General features: G+C 41.2%; 1 protein-coding gene across 1 annotated transcript in view; it reads right to left on the bottom strand.

The window, feature by feature from the left end:
• Nucleotides 1–21487, bottom strand: part of ABCA12 (ATP binding cassette subfamily A member 12) — a 91197-nt gene that overhangs the window by 42325 nt on the left and 27385 nt on the right. The window contains exons 7-22 of the mRNA XM_076342102.1: nt 20651–20829; nt 17609–17721; nt 16424–16520; nt 12139–16296; nt 11444–11559; nt 10636–10742; nt 8912–9165; nt 8681–8793; nt 8087–8211; nt 7092–7265; nt 6007–6171; nt 4850–5051; nt 4123–4262; nt 3426–3545; nt 2161–2251; nt 618–797 (exon numbers count right to left, since the gene is read on the bottom strand). Of these exons, the coding sequence (XP_076198217.1) occupies nt 618–797; nt 2161–2251; nt 3426–3545; nt 4123–4262; nt 4850–5051; nt 6007–6171; nt 7092–7265; nt 8087–8211; nt 8681–8793; nt 8912–9165; nt 10636–10742; nt 11444–11559; nt 12139–16296; nt 16424–16520; nt 17609–17721; nt 20651–20829 (6334 nt within the window). The remainder of the gene's footprint in view (nt 1–617; nt 798–2160; nt 2252–3425; nt 3546–4122; nt 4263–4849; nt 5052–6006; nt 6172–7091; nt 7266–8086; nt 8212–8680; nt 8794–8911; nt 9166–10635; nt 10743–11443; nt 11560–12138; nt 16297–16423; nt 16521–17608; nt 17722–20650; nt 20830–21487) is intronic.

Here is a 21487-nt window from a genome sequence, read left to right as displayed (position 1 = left end):
CTTAAGTAAATCCTAATTGAGGAGATATTTGGCATACTTTAAAAATTAAGACACATTTGTATCATTCAAATTAATATAAGTTCCTATTCTCTACTCCCCCCGGCCCCTCTCTGCGGTCTGATCTGAAGCTGCAATCTGATCCCACAAACGTGAAAAGTGCGAATGAGAAGACCCAATATAATATTGCAGTGTTTGGCTGGAACGTCTCAAGAGCTTTATGGCCTTCTAATAAATTGAACTGTCTCATATCTTTCTCGATTAAAGCATCTTTTCCCATGGGGGCCTGAAAGAAGGCAGCTGTCATGAAGATCTCCTAAGGGCAGTGAAATTTCATTCAAACTGAGAATTAATCAAAAGAAAACACCAGTTGACCAAAGGCTTTCTATACAGACAGCAGAGGTGTAAGAGAAGAGGAGGTATAAAAAGGAGAGTGTAAAACACTGCCATAAGGAGGTCTCAGTGTGCAGGTCCCACACACACTGGCTCAAAATCGATTGCTGTGTGGTGGGAGCTGTGACCACAACAACTGCTGGTGGAAAGCCAAACTTCCTATGCTGGACTCCCAACCTGTACCAGCCTAACTTTAATTTACAGGAGGACTTGAGACTGTCACATACTTGCGAAAAGCTCATTCTTCAGAAACAGCTCTTTAGCTACCATTTCCATTTCCTCTAAGTTTCTGACTGCCTGAATGCGATTAAATGAGACACAGGAGGACACATTTACAGCAAGGGTAGCTAACGTATTCAGCTGATCGACAATGTCAGTGTTGTTCTGTAATTCCAGCCGAATATCATCTGGAAAAAAAAAAAAAAACACAACACACAAACAAAACCAGTAGCATCACTACACATAGCAAAAAATCCATCACATCATTCCGCTCTTTACACTAACAAGGACACCAGAAAGGAAGATAAAAACCCATCATACTAAAAATTAAGTGTAAAATACATTTCTGCACTTAGCAGTGCAATGAAGGCATGTTGTTGACCCGATTTTTATGTTAATCATTTGTAATACGCTTGTGAGTTTGCCTTTGGGAGGATGCCAGCAATGGGATGTGACAGCCATCCCAAATCAGAAGTTGCTACTAACCTGCTGAGGTTTCAGACTCACATATGATGCTCGCCATTCATTCCACATCTTATGGTTTTTGATGTAATCAACTCATCTGTTGAGCTGCTCTGTCTCAGGGGAGAATGTGCTTTATACAAGCACATCAAGGAAACGTTATGTCTGTTGTGCTGATGTGTGTACTAAACCTGATAATGCAGTTTAATAAAGACACTGCTGTTTCCTGGCTGTTTTGAAAGGTGACTGCATAATGCAGTGTAACTAATATGGAACAGCTGCTGCAGGCATGATGATTTTATGGGGAGTTAAGAAAGGAGATGCTACTCATGAAATAACACAGGGGTGATCACGAACAGTATGTAAATATCCTTCTGACTGCAATAGACTACAACCACTCTTGGTTTATGCTGGGTTTTGCTGGCATAACCCAGATTCATGTTGACATGTATGGCCACTCATTGAAAAAGCGGGTAGGGACAATAAGACCAGCTAGGAAGGGACTGTGATCACCGTGCTGTGCACTAACAGGGGATATATCCACCACCGCTGTTAGCTGACGATTCCCACAGTGCAGATCAGAAACTCTCACCTTGAAGGACCATGCAAGACCACCAGAGAACAGCAGATTCCAGGAGAGCATCTCCTGTAATGATGCCTCTGGCTTCATCAGCCTGGGTACCTTTATCTGATCCCTTGCTTTTTTGCTCTGGAAAACTTTTAAGTTGAACCCTGATGTGATGCAAGTGAGCTCTCCACAACATTTCCCAGCAGAGTCCCAGGTAGCTCATTTGAAGTCATAATTATGGCTAAACAGTGTCCTCCAGTGGCCACACTGAGCTGCAGAGATTCCCATCGTACTATCCCTTCAACACTCAAGGAAACATCTCTTCATACAAGCCCTTTATTTTCTAAGAGTCTTTTCCCATAGACCACAAGATTTTTGAATCACAGCTGAGATTGCCTTGCACTAAAGCATCTGATACTGACTAGAGAAGAGCAGTACCAGAGGATGGCTACAGTTTGGTGACTCTGGAGGTCCCAGACCTGAAGTACAAATAGGAGGGCAGCAAATGTGGAATAACTTACCCAGTTCATTTATTTGACTCAGCAGTTCAGCTGCATCCAAACCCACCATCAGCTTGATAAAAACCTGCACAAAGGGATTCTGCAGGGTATTCTATCAACAAGCAAAAAGAAAAAGCATCAGTTTGACCAGAAGTGCCTTGAGCTCATTCAGTGTATTTCTAAAATATAACAGACCAGCTGCCTTCACTGAGCATTTGTATGACACCCTCCTACTCCCTTCCGGATCTTCCATATTTCACTCTGTGTATCAGGATGGGGAAAAGTTAGCAATGAAAACGTCATACAGAGCCCTGTGAGTCCAAGGCAGTGTTTTCTGAAGTCAACAGAAGATGGCTATTGAGTCTCCACCAGGCACTAGAGTACCGTGGAAAAATCATGGATAATCTTTGTTATTCTAAAAGTGCAGTAAATTTCATTTGTGTCTGTTTTAAGTCCTGTGAACACAGCCAGAGCACAATGGATAGGGGACCAATATTTAGCTTGGAGACCAGCAGACAGATTTTTGTTTGCTGAATAGTTCATTATTCCACCAATGAGTGCAGTCAGCAGAGAATATTTCATTTCACTTTTGCATATTCCACTCTGGATTTTCTCGCACTGCCACAGAAATTATAATTAATTCCAGCCACTGAAATTAACTTCTAATGTTTTAGGGTTCCAGAGATCTCATTTTCATAGTTTCCTAAGAAAAGGAGACAATTTTTACTGCAGAGAACGGGAAGCAAGTATGTGAAACATTACAGCCTACTGCTTTCTGTATCCAAGCAAGGCTAGGCTCCTTTGGAGGGGAAAAAAAAATTATTTACATTCACTAAGGTACAAAGACATCTTCTAGCTCTTACGTGTGTACCCAGAGCTACATGCTTATTATAGATACTGTTTCATTTTCTGAAAAAGTCATTTCTTGCCTGGTCTTGGCTGGCTGGATCACTCCATCAAGCAGAAAGTTAATTTACAAACTGAAGAGCGCTTCCTGGTCCCTAGCCCTCCAGCAGGCCTCAGCATGGCCAGTGTCGGGGAGCATATTACAAATAGATCATTTCAGAAAGAAGATTTGCATGGAAAGGTGCATCAGGATTATTTCTGTTACGGGAACAGGCAGGCAGGCACAGAAACTGTGAAGTCCAGGACAAAAGCCTGAGAAGGGTCTCCCCAGCTGACCTAAGATGTCCCTGAGGTCGCTGGAACCCCAGCTTATTTCAGTGAAGAAATCCATCCTCCCTATTCCATCCCGCGAGAGAGACAGGGGAGGTAGGATCTCATACCTTGATCATCGGAACTGTCTGGTTTAACTTAGTTAGTGAGGTCATGATGACAGGAGACTTGTCCAACCACTCCTGGGACTTCAGGGCTAGATCAGCTATCTGCTTCAGGGTTGCATTAGACTATAAAAAAGCCCACAACATATAAGCATTCATTTATTCATTACCTTACAGCTTTTAAACAATAAATAAATCAATAAAACAGCTAAGACCAAATTTGGTTTCCTTAGGATTTTTCTTAGCACCCTATCACTGTTTGGCAAAGTGCCCCTTAACACACTGAACTTGGATGCAAGTACTTAAAAATATGGCCTCGTATGTGACATTTGGAGCATGTCTTGGATATCAGCTTTCCTTCTACCACTGGTCTGCTTGCGAACAAGTACTGGTTATAGCATTTGTCCTGGGAGACATCTCTCTATTACTGTCTGAAAATACGAGGGTGAAACTTCATAAACTGAAGGCCTTAAAAAAATCGTATTATAAATATTAGACAAACGGCAATTTTTTGGAGGTAAGATTCATTCAAAGACAAAAGATGACTCATATGACCAGCAATGCAACTAGGAAAAGATAATTTGACTAATACTCCAAACAGTGAGAAAATAGACTTCTGCTTCTCAAAGACACAAGCCTGTGCTAGATAAATTACAATCCTTTTGCGCGGGCGTATCCTGATGTACTGTAAACAGAGCCATACCTTTCCCATGATTGCTCGAGTTTCTATGGTATCTGGTGTATAAAGGATCTTCCCAAGCACCATTGGTTTTAAAAAAGACCAAATCAAAGCTCCAGTTGGGGTCTTGACCAGGTCCAGGTAAAAGGATAAGCAAAATGGTGCTGCAAGGGGAGAAAAGCAAACAAATTGCACGGAGCACAAATAGACCAGACATGAAAAAGCTACCAGTGTATTTTTTCCCATCTGCCCAGTTCGTTGCTGTGTACAGTGAATGACTTCAGGGCCCTCTTCACTGACTGATATAATGTGTCTTGACAAAAGCAATCCACCCCCAAGATCTCCTGTTGCCGAACTCAAGACAATAAGAGTCTCATTGTTCAAGCCAAGATTCTCTGCTTGAAGCTTAAATGGAGTTTCATGAACTCAGAGGTGCTAATAATGTCAGAACAGCTGGAAAAACTACACATCAAGAAAAAGCAACAACCTGTCAAGCCCTAAGACCAGATCATCAACAAATGGGAAACAGTGCAGTGTCAAGCACTGCTCTGCTACATAGGCTGTTTTCCTTTTAACACTTATGGAAATAAACCACCAATAATTAGGGCAGTGCAGATCTTCAGCTAGCTTAAATCATGAGCACTTACAGCCCTTCAGAGACATATGGGGGAACAGCTCAGCACTGGATCTCTCTGGAAACAGTAGAGTTTGTCTCTGAAATGTTTTTGCCTTAAGGAAAAGCCAGACTTACTGGAGTCATGAGGAATCCCATATTTCCTCATCATCTTTTGGACATAGACATCCTCCACAGAAGAACTGTTGCTTACAGGGTCTCCAAAATCTGGAAGCAAGGACTCAAAAAACAGGGGTGTGATCTCCTGGTTGCAGAGAACTTTTGACATGGACTTAAATGTGCCACGTGTTATCTTAAAGTTGTTTGGTTTAAATAATGCCTGCAGAAAAGAAAATGCAAATAAATCCTGCACGCTAAAAGCATCCCATTCTGAGAGGAAAAAGAAATAACAGAATTAGAAGGCAAGGATTAAGCATTTTTATACTTTCTAATGAGAAGTTTGTCTCTACAAAAAAGGGACTTCCCATGGAAATCATGCTTTTATGGCTAACCTCTGCTATGACAGAGGTGGTAAATTCATTTCCAGGTATGAGATCCAATTTGGGAATTGCCTATAATGTGTGCCTGGTGACACATATATACCCCGGGTTATAAGACAGAATTTGTCACACAGATGTGCACATCCCCTATCCCCATCTAGTCCATGACTGCACGTGGTTCTGCAATGTGCAGGTAAAGTGATTACTGGAAACGGTTCCTGCGATCTATGCTGTCATTGACTATGGATCAGAGAGGGATTGGATCCAGTGCTGGATGAAGTTAGTGCAACCTGAAGTTATTGCAGCTGTTGGAGCAGGACTGGGTTTGTACTGAATGTTTTGGGCAGTCTTGAGGCTTTGGGCGCGTTCTAATGCACACTAAAGCTAGAGCAAATTTTTGCTGTTGACTTACGTGGTTTTGGATAGCCTTTAGCGGGCAGTTCTCCAGTTGCTTTCACAAGCTGACCCCTTCCAATGCACTGGTATATTTTGTTGGAAGTCTACCCTCCTTCAAGACAGTTATTTATCCCCCGCATTTTTCTTCCTAGTGTCCCTCCCACAGCACGTGTTCCTAGTGTCCCGTCATGAGCACATGATGGTCCCACTGCTCCAAATCAAAGCTCTCCCAGGAAGGCAACATATAAGTTTGATAGAGATTCTTCTTAGGACACCACTGCTTTAAAAAATAATCAATAATCTATGATTTAATGCACCTTTGGCTTCTAGGGTAAGAAATGCCTGTGGAAACTGTTCCAGCAGTGTTTTGCCTCCAAAGCACATGCAGGCTACACGTACCTTAGTCAGTGCCACATTTCTAGACTGCCGGAGCGTCTTCAGTGAGTGAATAGCTTGTAGCAATGGATCAACGCCAGGTTCAACCTGGTGTCTGAAATATTTCATTTTTGTCAGAAGGCCTAACATCTTGTCCACGGGTTTCTGAAGTTCCTTAGGGAAAAACATCTATGAGAGACAGGAAGGAAATCAATTATGATTAGCAGGAATCTGTGCGCACATGCATGTACATGCCCATACTGTGTTAATTCTAAGACAAAGATTGTGGGATTTTCAAAACTGTTAGGAGGCTTAGGGAGTGGATGTCCCATGGGAAATGAATGGGATTTGTATTCCTAAATCCCCAAGCACTTTTGCAAACCACTCCCCTGAATATTACATATCCCAAACAGTGCATGCTTCCAAACACCTAGACTTGGGAAATGTGTATCAGATATTGGCTGGGATATAATCCGAGTCTCTAAGGAGGTAGCATTTCACCAACATAGATGTCAAACACTATGAGTGACTTTTGACCTGAGCCAAATTCACTGGCATTCTCATTTAATAACTTTTTTCCCCAGGATCACTTCTGTAGCATTTAGATGTATTCAATATGCACTTCTCTGTGAATGTTATTTTTACGTGTTGTTTATATAGTTGCATGCGCAGGATATTTGAATCATTTAATAACTTGGCAGTGCCAATTAGATTGGGAAAATATATTTTACAGGACTTTTTCCAGGGCTTCCCTTTTCAAGGAATAAAAAAAAAAATTAGCCCAGTGCCATATTTTTGGGAAGCCTGAACTCCGCTGGGAATGTTCAAGAGGTTGTGACAGCATATAAATGATACTAGCAGATAGGAAGGCATTTAGAGTAGGTCCAGTGCCTTTAAATGAGGTTTGCTGGTTTACACCAGCTGGGATCCTCATTTATATCCACACTGTCACAGCATGGATATGCAATAAAAATTACTGCATGTGCAAAGCCTGATCTTTGGCTTGGGTAAATCAGCATAGCTTCTGGCCACTGCAATGTATTTTATGACCTTTCAGCCACTACATGCAGCAAGGACTATAGAAAGCACTCTACAAATCCAGAACTAACCTTGTATAAGAAATTGTAAATGTCTAAGTGTCGTAACAGTGTGACCCCCAGGATGTAAGTCTCACGAGTCCTCTCTGAAAGAGACAGATTGCAGAACTCCTCCGCTACTGTTTGCAGCTGTGGGTCAGCAGGATGGATGCGACAAGACTCCAGCTGGAGGATCTGAGAAATGAGCTGTGTTTGCACAAAGGAAGAAAAGATTTGTTAGGGGGTAGACTGCTCACTCCAGTATGCATGGATTAATCTTGCCTTGCTGTTGTTCTTTCCACAGCATCATATTTCAACCCTGAGAACCAGAAAATGCCTACCCATTACTCCCACTCCAAGGGACAAATCCTAAGGACTATGTTTTACTGCCCAGCTTGCACAGTAGTAAAAGCTTTTGTGGCTTCAATTTTCCATTGACTGATGCATGTAAAGTTTGGAAAAGAGCGCTCTTTGGGGCTCAGTCCAAACAAGATGGTTGGGAAGGGGAAAAGCATCTGGAGCTCTGTTTGTGCAGGAGGCTGAGGAAGGCAAGCTCATCTCTCGTTATGGGAGGCTATTTTTGGACCCCGAGTGCTCTCATGAATTGTGGTTAAAAGTGTGTTTTCCATCTGGACTGCAACAACTCCTCAGCACTGAGGACTCCACCAAGGACCCCACTCAGTCCTCATTAGTCTGTTATAGTGAAATGTGCCCTTGCTACGGATCGGAGCAACCACTCACCAGGCAGTGCATGGCTGCTTACCAGCTACTGGTGACAGCCAAAGAGACCATGTGGCTCTTGGTCTCCAATGGCTGAACTGACGTCAATGACTGCTCTTACTGCATTTCTGATGGCTATTTTGATCCATAACATGCTATGCCATCTATCCCTGTGGGATCATCTACCTCTCTCCATGCTGTCACACATGCAGTGATCTGCTTAGCTGCATTCACTATCAAATTCTGGTTTTAATGGTCTGAGAGGTAGAAAGCAACAAGATCTCCCACCAGGGTGACAGCAAACTTACCTGACTGCTGTTTTCTGGGAGAGATGCTTCCAGAAGAGCATCGATACTGGCTGTGGATATTCCTGATGTGTTTTTGAGATCCTCTTTGAGCTGGTCCACATTTTTAAACACATCTCTCAACTTTTCTGTAAAGAACAATCAAAGAACAATTGAGTAAGCTTTCTCCAGACATACAGTAATCTCAAGTACACAGAGAGGACTTTAAGTAAAGTATGGGAGTGGGGTACATCACTGCTGATTAAAAAAAAAAAAAACAAACCCCTACTTGCAAAATACAGGCATGTTTCCTAGGTTTTACAGTCTGATTTGTGGGCTGAAGTTGACAGGTCTAGTGATAGCAGAAGTTGCTCAAATACAAAGACTTGGGACTTTCAGCACATAGGACTTTTTGGGCAGTACAGAAAACAAGTGTGGTCTAGAACAGGCTCTAGAATTACCCTAGATAAAGAATCCCAAGGACATGAGACATGGTGTACGGTTATTTCATTAATCCCACTTCTTCCTGGCAGGTAAACAAGTCTTGGGATTTCCAGCAGAAATTATGATACCAGTAATGATGTTTACCAACATTGTAAAATAAATACAGAAAATTACCTTGCTTACTAGAATCTGTTAAATTCTCAGTGATGTTCAACATGGAATTCAAAGTAGTCATATACTGAGGAATCTCTTGAAAGAAAGCAATTTCTGGTACATTTTCTTGAAACCTAAATAGGAAAGACAAAACAACCAACAAAATTGGGAATATGAAAAGAAGGCAAGAAGCCATTTCATCATTTCATGAATAGAATACTAAAGCAGTCTAACTCAGAGGAAGAGCCTCACCACTTGATTTGTGTCTGGATGTTTGTGGCATCCCCAATCAGTACATTTTGAAGCTCTTGTGAAATTCTTCTGTGATTCAGTACATTGGTCACAACTTCATTGCTCAGTTCAATAGCACGGAGGAGCTGCTCACGAGATTGACTTTGTTCACACAGTTCTCCAAAGCTAACATTAGGGAGATGGCAAATGTGCTGTATTGACTTAAAGCTCTCATAATCACAAAGAAGTGTTGTCAGATCCCGGAGGCGAGATATCTTCAAAGGAAATTTTGAAAAGGAAGACAAATGCACAAATGCCAGTTAGATGACAGAATTATAAAAGGCAAATTTTAAAGAGTTCAGCTGTCCCTTTCCATATTTCTTTAGGATTAAAATTTTAATATATATTTTTAGTTCATTCAAAAGGTCTCCAATAGAACAGTCCATAACAATCCTACATGAGTTTGTAGCAGACCTGGCTACACAACATTGCACAGGATCTACTAAACCTTGCAAGCCTTAACATATCATTTCCTCTGCCCAACACATACATAGCAATACTCCATTTGGACTTACCTGTTGACCAATTAATCTTCCCAGAGACCAAATAAATTTACCTTGTGCAACAGGTTTAGCCTTTCAGACACCACCTGGTCATCTCTACTACAGCATATGAAATAGAATTGGCTAGAAGTCCGGACTTACGCACCTGCCAACCTGTGTAAAATTATACTCCTTTGCCTACTCTGCTATTATGGGCTTCCCTCTTGTCTGACATCATTATTTACATTATCAGTCTCTTATGGCAAGAACTGTTTTCTGTTTTGTGCCTATAAGTACCTGTCACACTGAGGCTCCTCATATTATTGTTACAGATATATTAAGCAGCAACAGCATTGCATACTGTTACCGTTTTTTAAAAAGACTTTTAAATTCTATTTCTTATACAAAGAAATAAATTGCATGCATGCTATCAGTGCAGTAATGTATGTATGGTGTAAGAAACATTTTATCCAAATGAGGAATTGCCAAATCCAAAGCTGGTGAGGGAAATCCATGAATCAATATTGCTTAATCTCAGAAACCATTATGGTGTTGTGAGACATCTAGGGCTAAGGGAGCATGGGGGGACTTGGACTCCAGCCACGCTAGTGTTGGTATAGCTCCTTAGGCGTAGTGATAACTAAGTTAGCGGTGCTTATAACTGCCAGTTGGGTATGCAAAATTCCACTGATTTTCAGCAGGGCAGAGGTATCTAACTGCTATTTGTGTCTTTGAAAACTTCTCCCTACATACTTCTCAAATGAAGCTCAGGCATCCTGGAATGATCTCAGCTCTGCAAGGTGCTTTGCTAAGTCTCAATGTACTGAACTTAAAAACTACTGGTACACTGATTTATGAGGAATATGCTGCCACTGGCAACCTATGCAGTGCTCATCCTTTTGGGATGGCTGGTGGAAAACAGAAGCCATTCTATCCCACAGACTGGGAGGACAGGACATCTCTACCCTCTCAGAAAAATGGGTGTACACTTGGTAGGGACTTATATAAGAACAAGTTCCTCAACCCAGTTTAATGGTGACCTTTAAATATAGGCAGCAGGCAGAAAACACAGTTTCAGTCCTAGTTTCTATCAGCTGTTCTTTTAAGAAACTTTTTTTCCATACGCTGTTTTTCAAAACCTCCATTGCACAGTCATGTATCACTGCAGGATGTCCTTCAAGTCAGCATTTTGAGCAGACTCACTTTTAGCTTCAGGAGCTCTGGTATGGATGAATGTTTCTCAGAGGTATTATTTTGCATAAAAGAGTTCTTTTTCAGATGAGTTTGCTTCAAAAGCAGTGTGATGTTTTCTGTGCAAGGAAGAAAACAAAAGTTACTCGAGACAAAACTGCCAGACTTGCATAAACTTCACAGATGGGAATATCGGCACTTTTATTGAGGCGTACTGAGCATTGCTATTTTCCACAAAATTCACATGGCTCAGGACCTCTGAAATCGCAGAACAAGACCTAGGCTGTAATCTGGATTGTAATGGATCCAGTCCAAGGAGGTGCTCTGGTCCTAAAGAAATCCACCCCACACTGGTAACAGGACTTCTGACAGTGCCCTTCAGAGCACATGTGGTATCTCTATTCTGTGAACAGATAAACCTCTCAGGTTGTACAATAAGCTCATACAATGAATATCTATGTGAAATACCATGTTAACTCTCAAAAATAACTGCTGTCATCTTACGGGTACATAAAGCTGTGAAGGGAATATAGGTTTCCATTTGTAAGATTTCTTTATCTGAGTGTCAGCAACCTGTCATCATATAGTGAAGAGTAGAAGCGCCTTTTGGATAGAGTTGGATGGAAAACTTCTATCTGCAATGTGACATAACTCAAACAAAAAAGGAGTCTGGCTTCCCAAGGTCTCACAGCTCTAGTTAATTGCCAGCGGATGAAAACATGTAGTACCATTCCTTCCCGTCATTAGACAAAACACTTTGAAAAGACAGGCACAACATATTCCAGCTGAGGTCCCACAACATTAATGAAATCATGATTACCTGTCAATTTGCTGTTTTCAACTTCAGTAGCATTTATTAAACACATCAGGTAAGGGTTATAGCTGTTATTCACTGTCACCTGTAAGATGGTGTTTTCAAATTCTAAAAACAGAAATCTGAAAAATATGAAAAATAAGAAAAACCTGTCAGCTGTTCCTTGGCAGTGTAAATAAGAATTCCAGATGAAGCCATGTCTCCCATGACATCTCCTAAGTGGATACTCTCCCAATTTTATTTCATCAGTTCTTTTTGCTGTTATCTCCCAAAGCTGTCATTTACTCTCAAGCCATATGTATAAGAAAACACACTTGAAAGGTTCACTGTGGATGCAAGATATAGATGGAAAGGCATGCCTAGGGGAGACTGAGAATCAAAAATTAGAGTCAGACCACAAAGAAGGGGTTTCTGAAGAGTTTACCACTGGTGGCAAGCCTCCTACAGGATTCTGCTTCCACCATGAACTGATACATGCCAACACAGAAAATTTTTGCAAGTCTCGCTTTTAGCTGTACGTTCAGTTCAAGGAGAAATTTCCTCTTTTTCAATTTAACCCACGTTAGACCTAGTGTCCTAAATTATGGTGATTTCAGGCTTAAGGTGCTCCACTGGAAGAAAATAACATACTTCACATGCTGGAATGAGGATGGTGGTCACTACCCATAAATTCAATTACAATATCCAAAAAGCAAACTCACCGTGTGATCAAACTGGCTGGTGACAGAGTTTGGTCACTTTGAGTCCAAGGTAGGGTCTTGTTGTACAGGGTTTCTGCCATGACAATGAAGTGATGAGCGACAATGTCAATCACACTGTCAAAACTAGTTTTGTTGGAGAGAAAAGCTGAACTGGAACTTATACTGAATTCACTTAGCAGATCAGAGAAGTTCAGCCTCTCGAGAATGTAGCGAGTGGCTTCTACGATTTCTAGAACTGACACATCGTTGGCAGAATTGTTTGCCACTGCTTCCAACAACTTTGCAAAGGCAGCTGCTTCGGTTAGATTCCTTTTGGTGTTTAGGAAACTGTCAAGCACATCCCAGACGCTTGAGTAATAACTCCATTTGGTGAGGCTGAAGGCACCCTGGAGTCTCTGCAGCAGGTCATTCATGTGGAGCTCATCCTGCGCCACACTGAAGAGTGTGGACAGGTTATTCCAGCCTGCTAAGCTATCAGAAAAAATGAGGGAGTTCAGTACTGTTTTGTTCAGCATGAAAGGAATGAGCATGTTCAAAAGCTGAGATGGGAGCACACCACCCACATCTTGGACTGGGACGGGGCAGGAGGCATTACTCTGCAGCAGCCACGCCGTGAGAGCAGTCAGAGCTCTCGCCTTCTCCTGTACCCAAGAGTTTTCCAGCTCGGAGACAAGGTTTAATTCAGAAAGGAAACTCAGAGAAAACTGTAGAGACTGGATGATGCACGACAGCTCCTTGGAGAAGCGTTCACTGCTGTTCTTGTAGACAGCAGCAAACTCTGGAGACAGTTTCAGGTTTGTTATGGCAAGCTGGAACATTTTTTTAAAGGTGTCATTGCGCGTTGTTATATCCTCCATGCCCATGGAATCAAAGAGAGGTTTGCAGGGGCTCCCAGCTAGGGACTCGCTTAGAGTGGTATTTTCAAACAGCATCTCAAGTGTTATGTAGAGCATGTCCTGAGCAGAGCAGTTCTGGGGTGTCCCATAACGATTGTTGCTGTTCTCTAGGAAAGGACTCAAGGCTAAATGCAAGAACTCCCAAATTTTTGCCTCTAGCGAAGTATTGTGCCGTAAGGAAGACTGGCTGAACTCCTTCTGCAGCAGCAAATGTGAGAAATGATAGACAATGTCTATTTTTTCTTCGAATGTTTTGTTTAAGTTGGTGTCATGAAGGACTTCCATTCCTGCTCTCCATATTTCAATCAGTCTCTGGGTATAGTTACTGTAAGAATCAAATAATAGGTTGATAGTTTCAAGCTCACTGATATTATAATGTTTCTGTAAACCTTTTAAAATTAAGATACTCCTTTGCATGGCTTGCAAGTATATGGAGATGTTGGCTCCTCTGGAGTCTTCTTCACCATACAGCTCAAATATGGAAGATGCAAAGTTTACCAGCTGCTTCAGTTCCTTACTGAAAGGAAGACTGGAGCCATTTTTCATGGTACTGAACTGATTTTGCAGTATGTCTAGAAGTGACTGGGAAGTGAGACTGTCTATACTATTCCAGTTCATGGACTGGAGTACTTCAGTAATCTGCCAGAAAGCACGAAGTTCGTTTCCATGCCTTCCATGAGGGGAACTCTGGAGTTTCTGCATTAGCTTAGACAAAGAAGAGATGAGCAGATAATGATCACTGGTATTCACCTTTGCCATGGCAGCAAGAAGCTGCTCTATAGACAAGAGTTGTTCTGCAAAATTTTCAGAAGTTACAGGGGTCAACAAAAAGTCAGAAAATAATGATGACACTTCTTCATTTGTGCTGAGATAATTTTCAATGTCTTCAAGCGAGATTGCATGAAGTGCAATCATTTTGATCACCTCCCGTGCTTTCTCTGTATTAAAATGAGTCCTGTTTAAAATTATCTGATTCCAAATCACTGCAGCCATAGTTAGAACATCTTGATTTTCTTTTCCGTAGGGATTAGGGTAGAACAATCCTTCACCACCAACTTCATATAGTGGAAGTATTTCTTGAAATATTCTTTCCAAGTTCAGCGTGCTGTTTGTGGCAGAAGTTGAATTGAAAAAGAGTTTTAATGAATGATACAAATCATTAAGATCTGAGGATTTAATTCCTCCACTAGAATTATGAAAGATCTTATGTACTAATGTTTTTCCAGGAGCTACCCCAAAGTCCACAAGAATTAGAGCTTTCTTCATAATTTCTAGGAGTTTCACATATTCACCCACTTCTGTTAGGTTCCATTTGGTGGTCAACACATGGCCGGTGGCGTGCCACAGCCGTGAGAAATGTCCCCACTCAGACTGGTTGGAAGCACTTCTGTCCACCTGAAGCAGTTCATATATACTGCTGTTCCTCAGGGAAACAGTCAGTAACAGATGGGAAAACACAGGCAGCCTATGCCAGTCTGCTGAGCTATCAGAGAAATTTAGGGAGTTCAGTACTGTTTCGTTCAGCATGAAAGGAATGAGCATGTTCAAAAGCTGAGATGGGAGCACACCACCCACGTCTTGGACTGGGACGGGGCAGGAGGCATTACTCTGCAGCAGCCACGCCGTGAGAGCAGTCAGAGCTCTCGCCTTCTCCTGTACCCAAGAGTTTTCCAGCTCGGAGACAAGGTTTAATTCAGAAAGGAAACTCAGAGAAAACTGCAGAGACTGGATGATGCACGACAGCTCCTTGGAGAAGCGTTCACTGCTGTTCTTGTAGACAGCAGCAAACTCTGGAGACAGTTTCAGGTTTGTTATGGCAAGCTGGAACATTTTTTTAAAGGTGTCATTGCGCGTTGTTATATCCTCCATGCCCATGGAATCAAAGAGAGGTTTGCAGGGGCTCCCAGCTAGGGACTCGCTTAGAGTGGTATTTTCAAACAGCATCTCAAGTGTTATGTAGAGCATGTCCTGAGCAGAGCAGTTCTGGGGTGTCCCATAACGATTGTTGCTGTTCTCTAGGAAAGGACTCAAGGCTAAATGCAAGAACTCCCAAATTTTTGCCTCTAGCGAAGTATTGTGCCGTAAGGAAGACTGGCTGAACTCCTGCAGTAGAAGATGTGTTAATTTATAGACAGGGTTAATTATTTCTTCACTGGAAGCTTCACTGGCACTTGTATAATGAAGGATTTTCATTCCTGTCCTCAGAAGTTCAGACAAGCTCTCAAAGGTTTTATTGTCAAAATTAAAGAAAAGATCTATAGATTTTAATTTACTGACATTATAATTCAGCTGTAAGTCTTTTAATATGTACAAGGTCTTTTGTATGGCTTGAGTGACTAGTGAGATATTGGCTACTTCAGGGTTTTCCCCAAACTCTTTAAACACAGCTGTTATAAATTCTGACAGTTGATCCATCTGTTCACTGAAGACACTATTTGAATTATTATTCAACTTTTGTAAATGGCTGTTTAGTACCTCTAAAAACTGCCCATAGGCTACGATGCCTGTGTTATTCCACTTCATCGACCTCAGTTTCTCCCCGATGCTCCAATAGGCATTCAACTCATCCCACCAGGTTTCACCCATGGAGCTTTCTACTTTCCGCATCAGTTCAAACACAGGCATCAGTAGATACTGATAACCTATGTTTGTGTCTGTCATTATAAAAAACATCTTCTGGAGAGCTAGGAGCTGGTCTGGAAAGTTTCTGTAGGACACAGGCTTAAGCAGATAATCGGAAAACAAAGATGGTATTTCTTGCATTCCATTTAAACGGTCTCTGAAGTCTTCCAGAAACAATGGCATGCTAGTGGAGAGCAACATTTTGAGAGCATCCTTAGTTTGCACTGTACTAAAATTAGAATTATTTAACAGAACTGGATTCCAAATCATTGTAGCTAATTTTAAAGCACTCTGAATTTCTTTCCACTCGGTCATTATATTGAAAATGGAAGTCCCATTAAAGTCACTCTGTAATTGCAGTGATGTGAAGTTATAGATTTCATCAATTATTTCCTTATTATATGGTTCCTTTAATTTATAATCATGATGTGGATTCATTCCCAGTTCAAGAATTGCATACAATTTCTGTAACGTTTCATTCTTCAAATTTCTGAATAGATTTAAGCTTTTTAATTCACTTCTATTCATTTTTTTCTCAAAGCCTTCTAAACGATGTAGAGACTTTTGTATGGCATTTAAATCATCTGAATTAATGGACCTCTTGGAGTCTTTTCCACCAATCTCTGGTGACTTTATTTTTCTGAAGGGGGAAAAAAAGCATTTTAGTGAATATGAAATCAATGCAAGTGGAAATGTAAGGTGATTTAGAGCAAAGATCATAGACTTGAATTATACTGTTAGGAATATCCCTTTAACTAATGTCTTACCTCAGAACTTCCTCCAATTCAGATACTAAAGTCCGATTGTCTTTCCAGTTAACAAAGGGATTACAAATATATCTGGTCACCAAACTTTTTTCTTTATCTACAACAAAGATGTAAAGAGTACATTAGTGAAGATCACATTAGTTTGGAAACTGAGAAGAGCTGTATGGCAAATCTGTCAAGGATAACACGCATGTATGAAGTTAGGCTCCTATGACAAGACACAAGATCCTGGTTAGAAATCTGAGTGCTCTTTTGAGGTGTAACTCTTCTTGGCCTTCTGAAGGAAGTCAGGATGCTACCTGCCATCATAGAAATTATTTTCCATCTCAGGAACAGCTCAATGCCCCTGTGATCTGGGTGCTAATAGAGCTCTCCTCCTGCTTTAGGAGCACTTTGCCATCAGTAATGCAGCATTAGGTGACCTAACATTTATTATTGTTTCTTTCCCTTCATTTGGGAATGCTTTTTTACTACTCACTCGTAGGCTTTGTCTGCAGCATCATTTATGTCTCCCATAGCCATTTACAGTCATCTTGATACCCCCATTTGTCCAGCCCTCTCACTAGCCACATCTCCATGTTTTCCCTACTTGCACTGCATTAATCTGCTTTCTTCTTATCCACCTCAACTTCCACAATCTTCATGAAACAAGTAGAGAATGGATAACATTTACCAATCTGTCCCTTGTAGCATTTAGATGCTGTACCTTTCCCTCGTCTGTTCACATAACCTCAGTTAGAGGTGGATGTCGAGGACTCTGCCTCTGCTGTAAGTCGACAGGGGTTTAGAGGAACAGCTAATCTTGATGTATACAGCTTGTTGTGCAGCCCAGTCCCAGCCCCTACCTTGATATACTGAGGTGAGTCTGACAGAGCCCACAACTAGAGGCAGATTTTGACATGCCCGCCCCCCCCCCCCCCAATCAAGGTAAAAAATTACCGCTCCCCATTTCCACTGAGACTGCAAACTCATGTTAATTCATTGTCTACTGACAAAACCAAGCTTTTTTACTTTTCCATTTGAAATGAGGTATTTTATTCACATTTGTAAAAAGTTGAAAGAAGAATTCATTATGCTGATCCCTGAACAGTATGCAATCTGTATGGTTACTTATTAGCCTGCAGTTTGCTTCTCCTTAGCACCACAGGTTTTCAGCAGAGATATGACTATATGGAGGAGTCTTACCTTGCTCCAAGCAGTTCAGGGAATATGGAGGATCTGTAACCCCATTCTGAACAGTCTTGAATCTATCATCAGTCACAATCAATGCAGAGACATTCTGAGCTGCCAGCACAACACTAAAGGGGGGAAAAAAAAAAACAACAAGGAAAATAAATTGTGGTTACAAGTTTATGAGAAGAAATAAAACAAGTGTTCAAATAAGAAACAGCTGGAGTACAGCCTATCATTCTTAAAACATCTGACAGACAAGCCTTTGCCCCTACTTTTAGTTATTTGTTTGATCACGCACAAAATACAAATACAAAGGGCTTTGATGGGAAAGCCATAGCGGTATATTAGCACAAACATATGTGTTCCTCTTATTAGATGTACTTATTCAAAGGGTTATGCAAAATCTATAGACACTTAAATCCTCACAATAGGGCTTAGAAAACACTCAAGTGATATGCCAGTCCAGTGATTCACTGCTGCATGTGAATCTCCTCTTAAAAGAAACCAAGAAGCAAGCAGACAAGGCTCAAGGGAGAGCGGGGATCCCTAGGGGACAACATCTGTGGATGGAAGAAGCGATCACAAATAACTGTTACCACTTCCAATTCCCCTTCTTTCCTCTTTCATACTGTAATAACCAGGCTGACAGGGAAGCGAGGAATGTTTTTCGGTCTTAGGAAAGAACAAGCTGATAATCAGGCATATTGTATCACAGAGGAAGTCATTTAAAAGACTGTCTGTTCAATGCATGCAGGTTACTGAAAACTTCACAGTGATTATCAGTCCCTTTTGCTTCTCCTGTATAAAGAGTAGCTCTTCACTGTAGGCATAGGGTCACCGTGAAATGCACAATCTCTCACCTGCCTGAAGTTCTGCAGATGATACACAAAGAACCTAGCTGAGCTGATTTCAGTGGCATGAATAAATACATACTGATTTGTGGGAACAGACTGCTAGTGAGAACACAGCACCAGGGATCTCTTTTCTCCTCATTTAACATAATGTCTCCATGCAGGTTTCATGGACTTGGTGCTCACCATTTCCATTCTGCAGAGGTGCTTGTTAGTAAGAGTCTTAGAGGGGGAAGAAACTACAGTTATAAATGACATTTAGTTGAGCAATGGCAGAGCCAAGGAGGAGGGAGGCATAGGCTTGCCAAAAGTGGACACATATCATACAGATCAGAAGGTAGCAAACATGGAAACAAGTGTTGTCAGTCTTGCAGGGCTTTTGCGGACATTGGCTTTAGAGAAAAAGCTCGGCTTACATGCTTATCTGAAAAACTATCTTAAAGCAACAAACAAGAGCATTTGTGAATTCAGTCTGTAAACCAGGTTTGTGCGGGTAATAAAATTTGCTCCTAAACTTTCTATAGAATTCATGACTTTGAAGTTACTGTTTCACAGTGGTGTTGTTTATCACATGGTTAATACAGATGCCACAATGAGCAAAAGTTCTTTTCTTCTGTATCTTCATATTTATAGTACAAAAAAATTCCCTGTACAGCATTTCTTTAGGAAGTACTCAGGTACTGCCTGAGTAAAAGACATGGCCAGGCTCGCTAAGATGTGCTTTTGTAAGCATCATTAAAAATACTATTTGTGCAATCTCTTTGCAATAACTCTTTACTCATGCACTTACACTGCCAGATGCCAGGCATAAAAGCACTGCACAACTCTGGTGATGAAATTCTATGTGCCTCTGTTGTGCCTATGATAACTTTGCCCAGCTCTGCAGCTGTAGAGCAAAGCAGAGCAGCACAGTAAATATTAATTCTTCCTGGGCACTCAAACAGTGCTGGTTCTCAGGCTTGATTCTGCAAGCCAGTAAATAAAAACAAATGCAATAATCCTGTGACTTAAACAGCAGCATGGACAAAACGCCTCTGAATAAAATTAAAATTCTTGCCACACTGCTACTGACTCCTTTAAGGATAAGGACATCACAACTTACAAATAGTTCTCACAATGCAGTATAGCAAATTACCTAGATATTAAATGTACAGGTTTTTAAGTGGCTTGGCAACATGCCAGTGATGAAAAGCGAGTCCCTCTAAGCCTGGGTGTAATCAAAGTGGCAAAGTTTCTACAACCTCTTTTGGCATTTTTACCCAACTGCTCATGTATCCAAGAAAAACAAAAACGTCCAAAGACACGCAGTTGCTTGCTGTCCTCCATGTGCTGTAACAAGTGGACTATTCAGGATAATTTATAGCAGTGTCAGTCACATATCCAGTAGATGATTTTGAACAGAGTCCCCTAATCTCTTGAGTAACTCAAGTCTTCTAGAGATCAGTGAGAGTTTAGCCCAACTACTGACCAGGAAAGGGATTTCAAGGCTAAGCCCATTTTAGAAGAGTTTTTATTGCCCTAGCTGCATACAGCATCAAATATTTCAGCACAGTTAATTAATGCAGTTAAGCCAGCTCTTTTTTTCATATAACCATTGAGCAAGAACATAACCAGTACTTTCTTCTTAAAGTCAGACATATTCAAAGCCCCATATGCTAAAAACCAGGCTCCCTCTCATCTCTGCTTTCTTGGGACCAATCTTGAAAGATAAAACAGCAGTAAATCAGGTAATTTAAAAAAAAAAAAAAAAATTATGGCTCTTCTACAAATGCCTGAGGTGTTCCAAAGCAACTTGAATTTGGCTCTATGCTTTTCTGGAAAGAAGCAGCCAGCTGCTTTCTTTAGCAGAACAACTATCCAGCCAGGAGAGCCTTTCTTCAACCAAAGGCAGTTGCTGTTACTCACCAACCTTTCTATCTGCACATGGGATTGACAGTGCCTCTGAGCAGGCTGGAAGAAAACTAAGAGTTCAGATCCAGTTCCCATTTAAAAAGTGACACAAGAGTCACTGAAAATCAAAACACTGCTCACTATCCATAGAGACCTTTAGCTATGCATTAGTATGGAGCTATATCACCCCCCAAATAAATCATGCTTTTAAGCTAACGTCCTTTCTTCAAGATGAGAAGTGACATGTCCTTGGAGTTAAATACACAAATCCACCAACTTTCAGTGCCTCTCCTGGCATTTTCTGTATTTTTACCTGCTTGCGTTCTGAAGGAAATCAATTATGTCTTGCAGTTGCATGCTGCCATGAAACACATCTGGGGCCAGCAAAAGGAGATGCCACAGGGAGGTGTCATTCTGCACTTGGGAGATGAGCATTAGAAACGAGACCATTTCATTGACGAATGCTGCCTGGTACTGTGGGTTGTGTTGCACCTTAACAAACAACAATGCAAGAAATTATTTAAGAACAAGAACCCTTGTTGCTGGTGGGTCTTTTTATGTTTTTCAGCTCACACTGCACTTGTACACAACTCTACAAAAAACACATTCAAATAACTCTAGTGATAGGCAATAACTGAGAGAGTGACTGTGCTTTACCTTCACACCCCAGATTGTACAATAAATTCTCTGTTTAGACAAGCCCCACGATTCACAATGTCACAAACAGTCCAAAGACTAGGAATACAAGAAAAATTAATATCAATCCTTGCCCTGGCAAAAAAGAAGGCACCTTTAAAGGATTCATTTGCTTTAATTATATAGCTTTCCCAAAGACAAGTACTGCTTCAGTCATGAATTGTTGGATCAGATGCAGGAGTTATTGGATGAAGTTATACAGCTGAGGTAATACATGATTAAATTTATTGCATCCCCTAGTTTTAAATATTCTTATTTACACCACATCCTCACACTGTACCTTTCGCTGCAGCAGGGCAAATAAAGAGGAGAAACAAGACCCAGGTGTGCTGAGAACCCTTAGTGGCCACTAGCTGATGGCTGGATGCCCTTGCCTTTCCGAGCTGTATACTCAACTCTAAGGTCTTTGGGCTAATCCCATTCACAAGAATTAGCTCAGCCTCATCATGCACTA

This window comes from Aptenodytes patagonicus, chromosome 6 (genome assembly GCF_965638725.1).
Source record: "Aptenodytes patagonicus chromosome 6, bAptPat1.pri.cur, whole genome shotgun sequence".
Classification (NCBI taxonomy): Eukaryota; Metazoa; Chordata; class Aves; order Sphenisciformes; family Spheniscidae; genus Aptenodytes; species Aptenodytes patagonicus.
The sequence above is the reverse complement of the archived record's forward strand: the minus strand, read 5'-3'. Positions and strand labels throughout refer to the sequence as shown.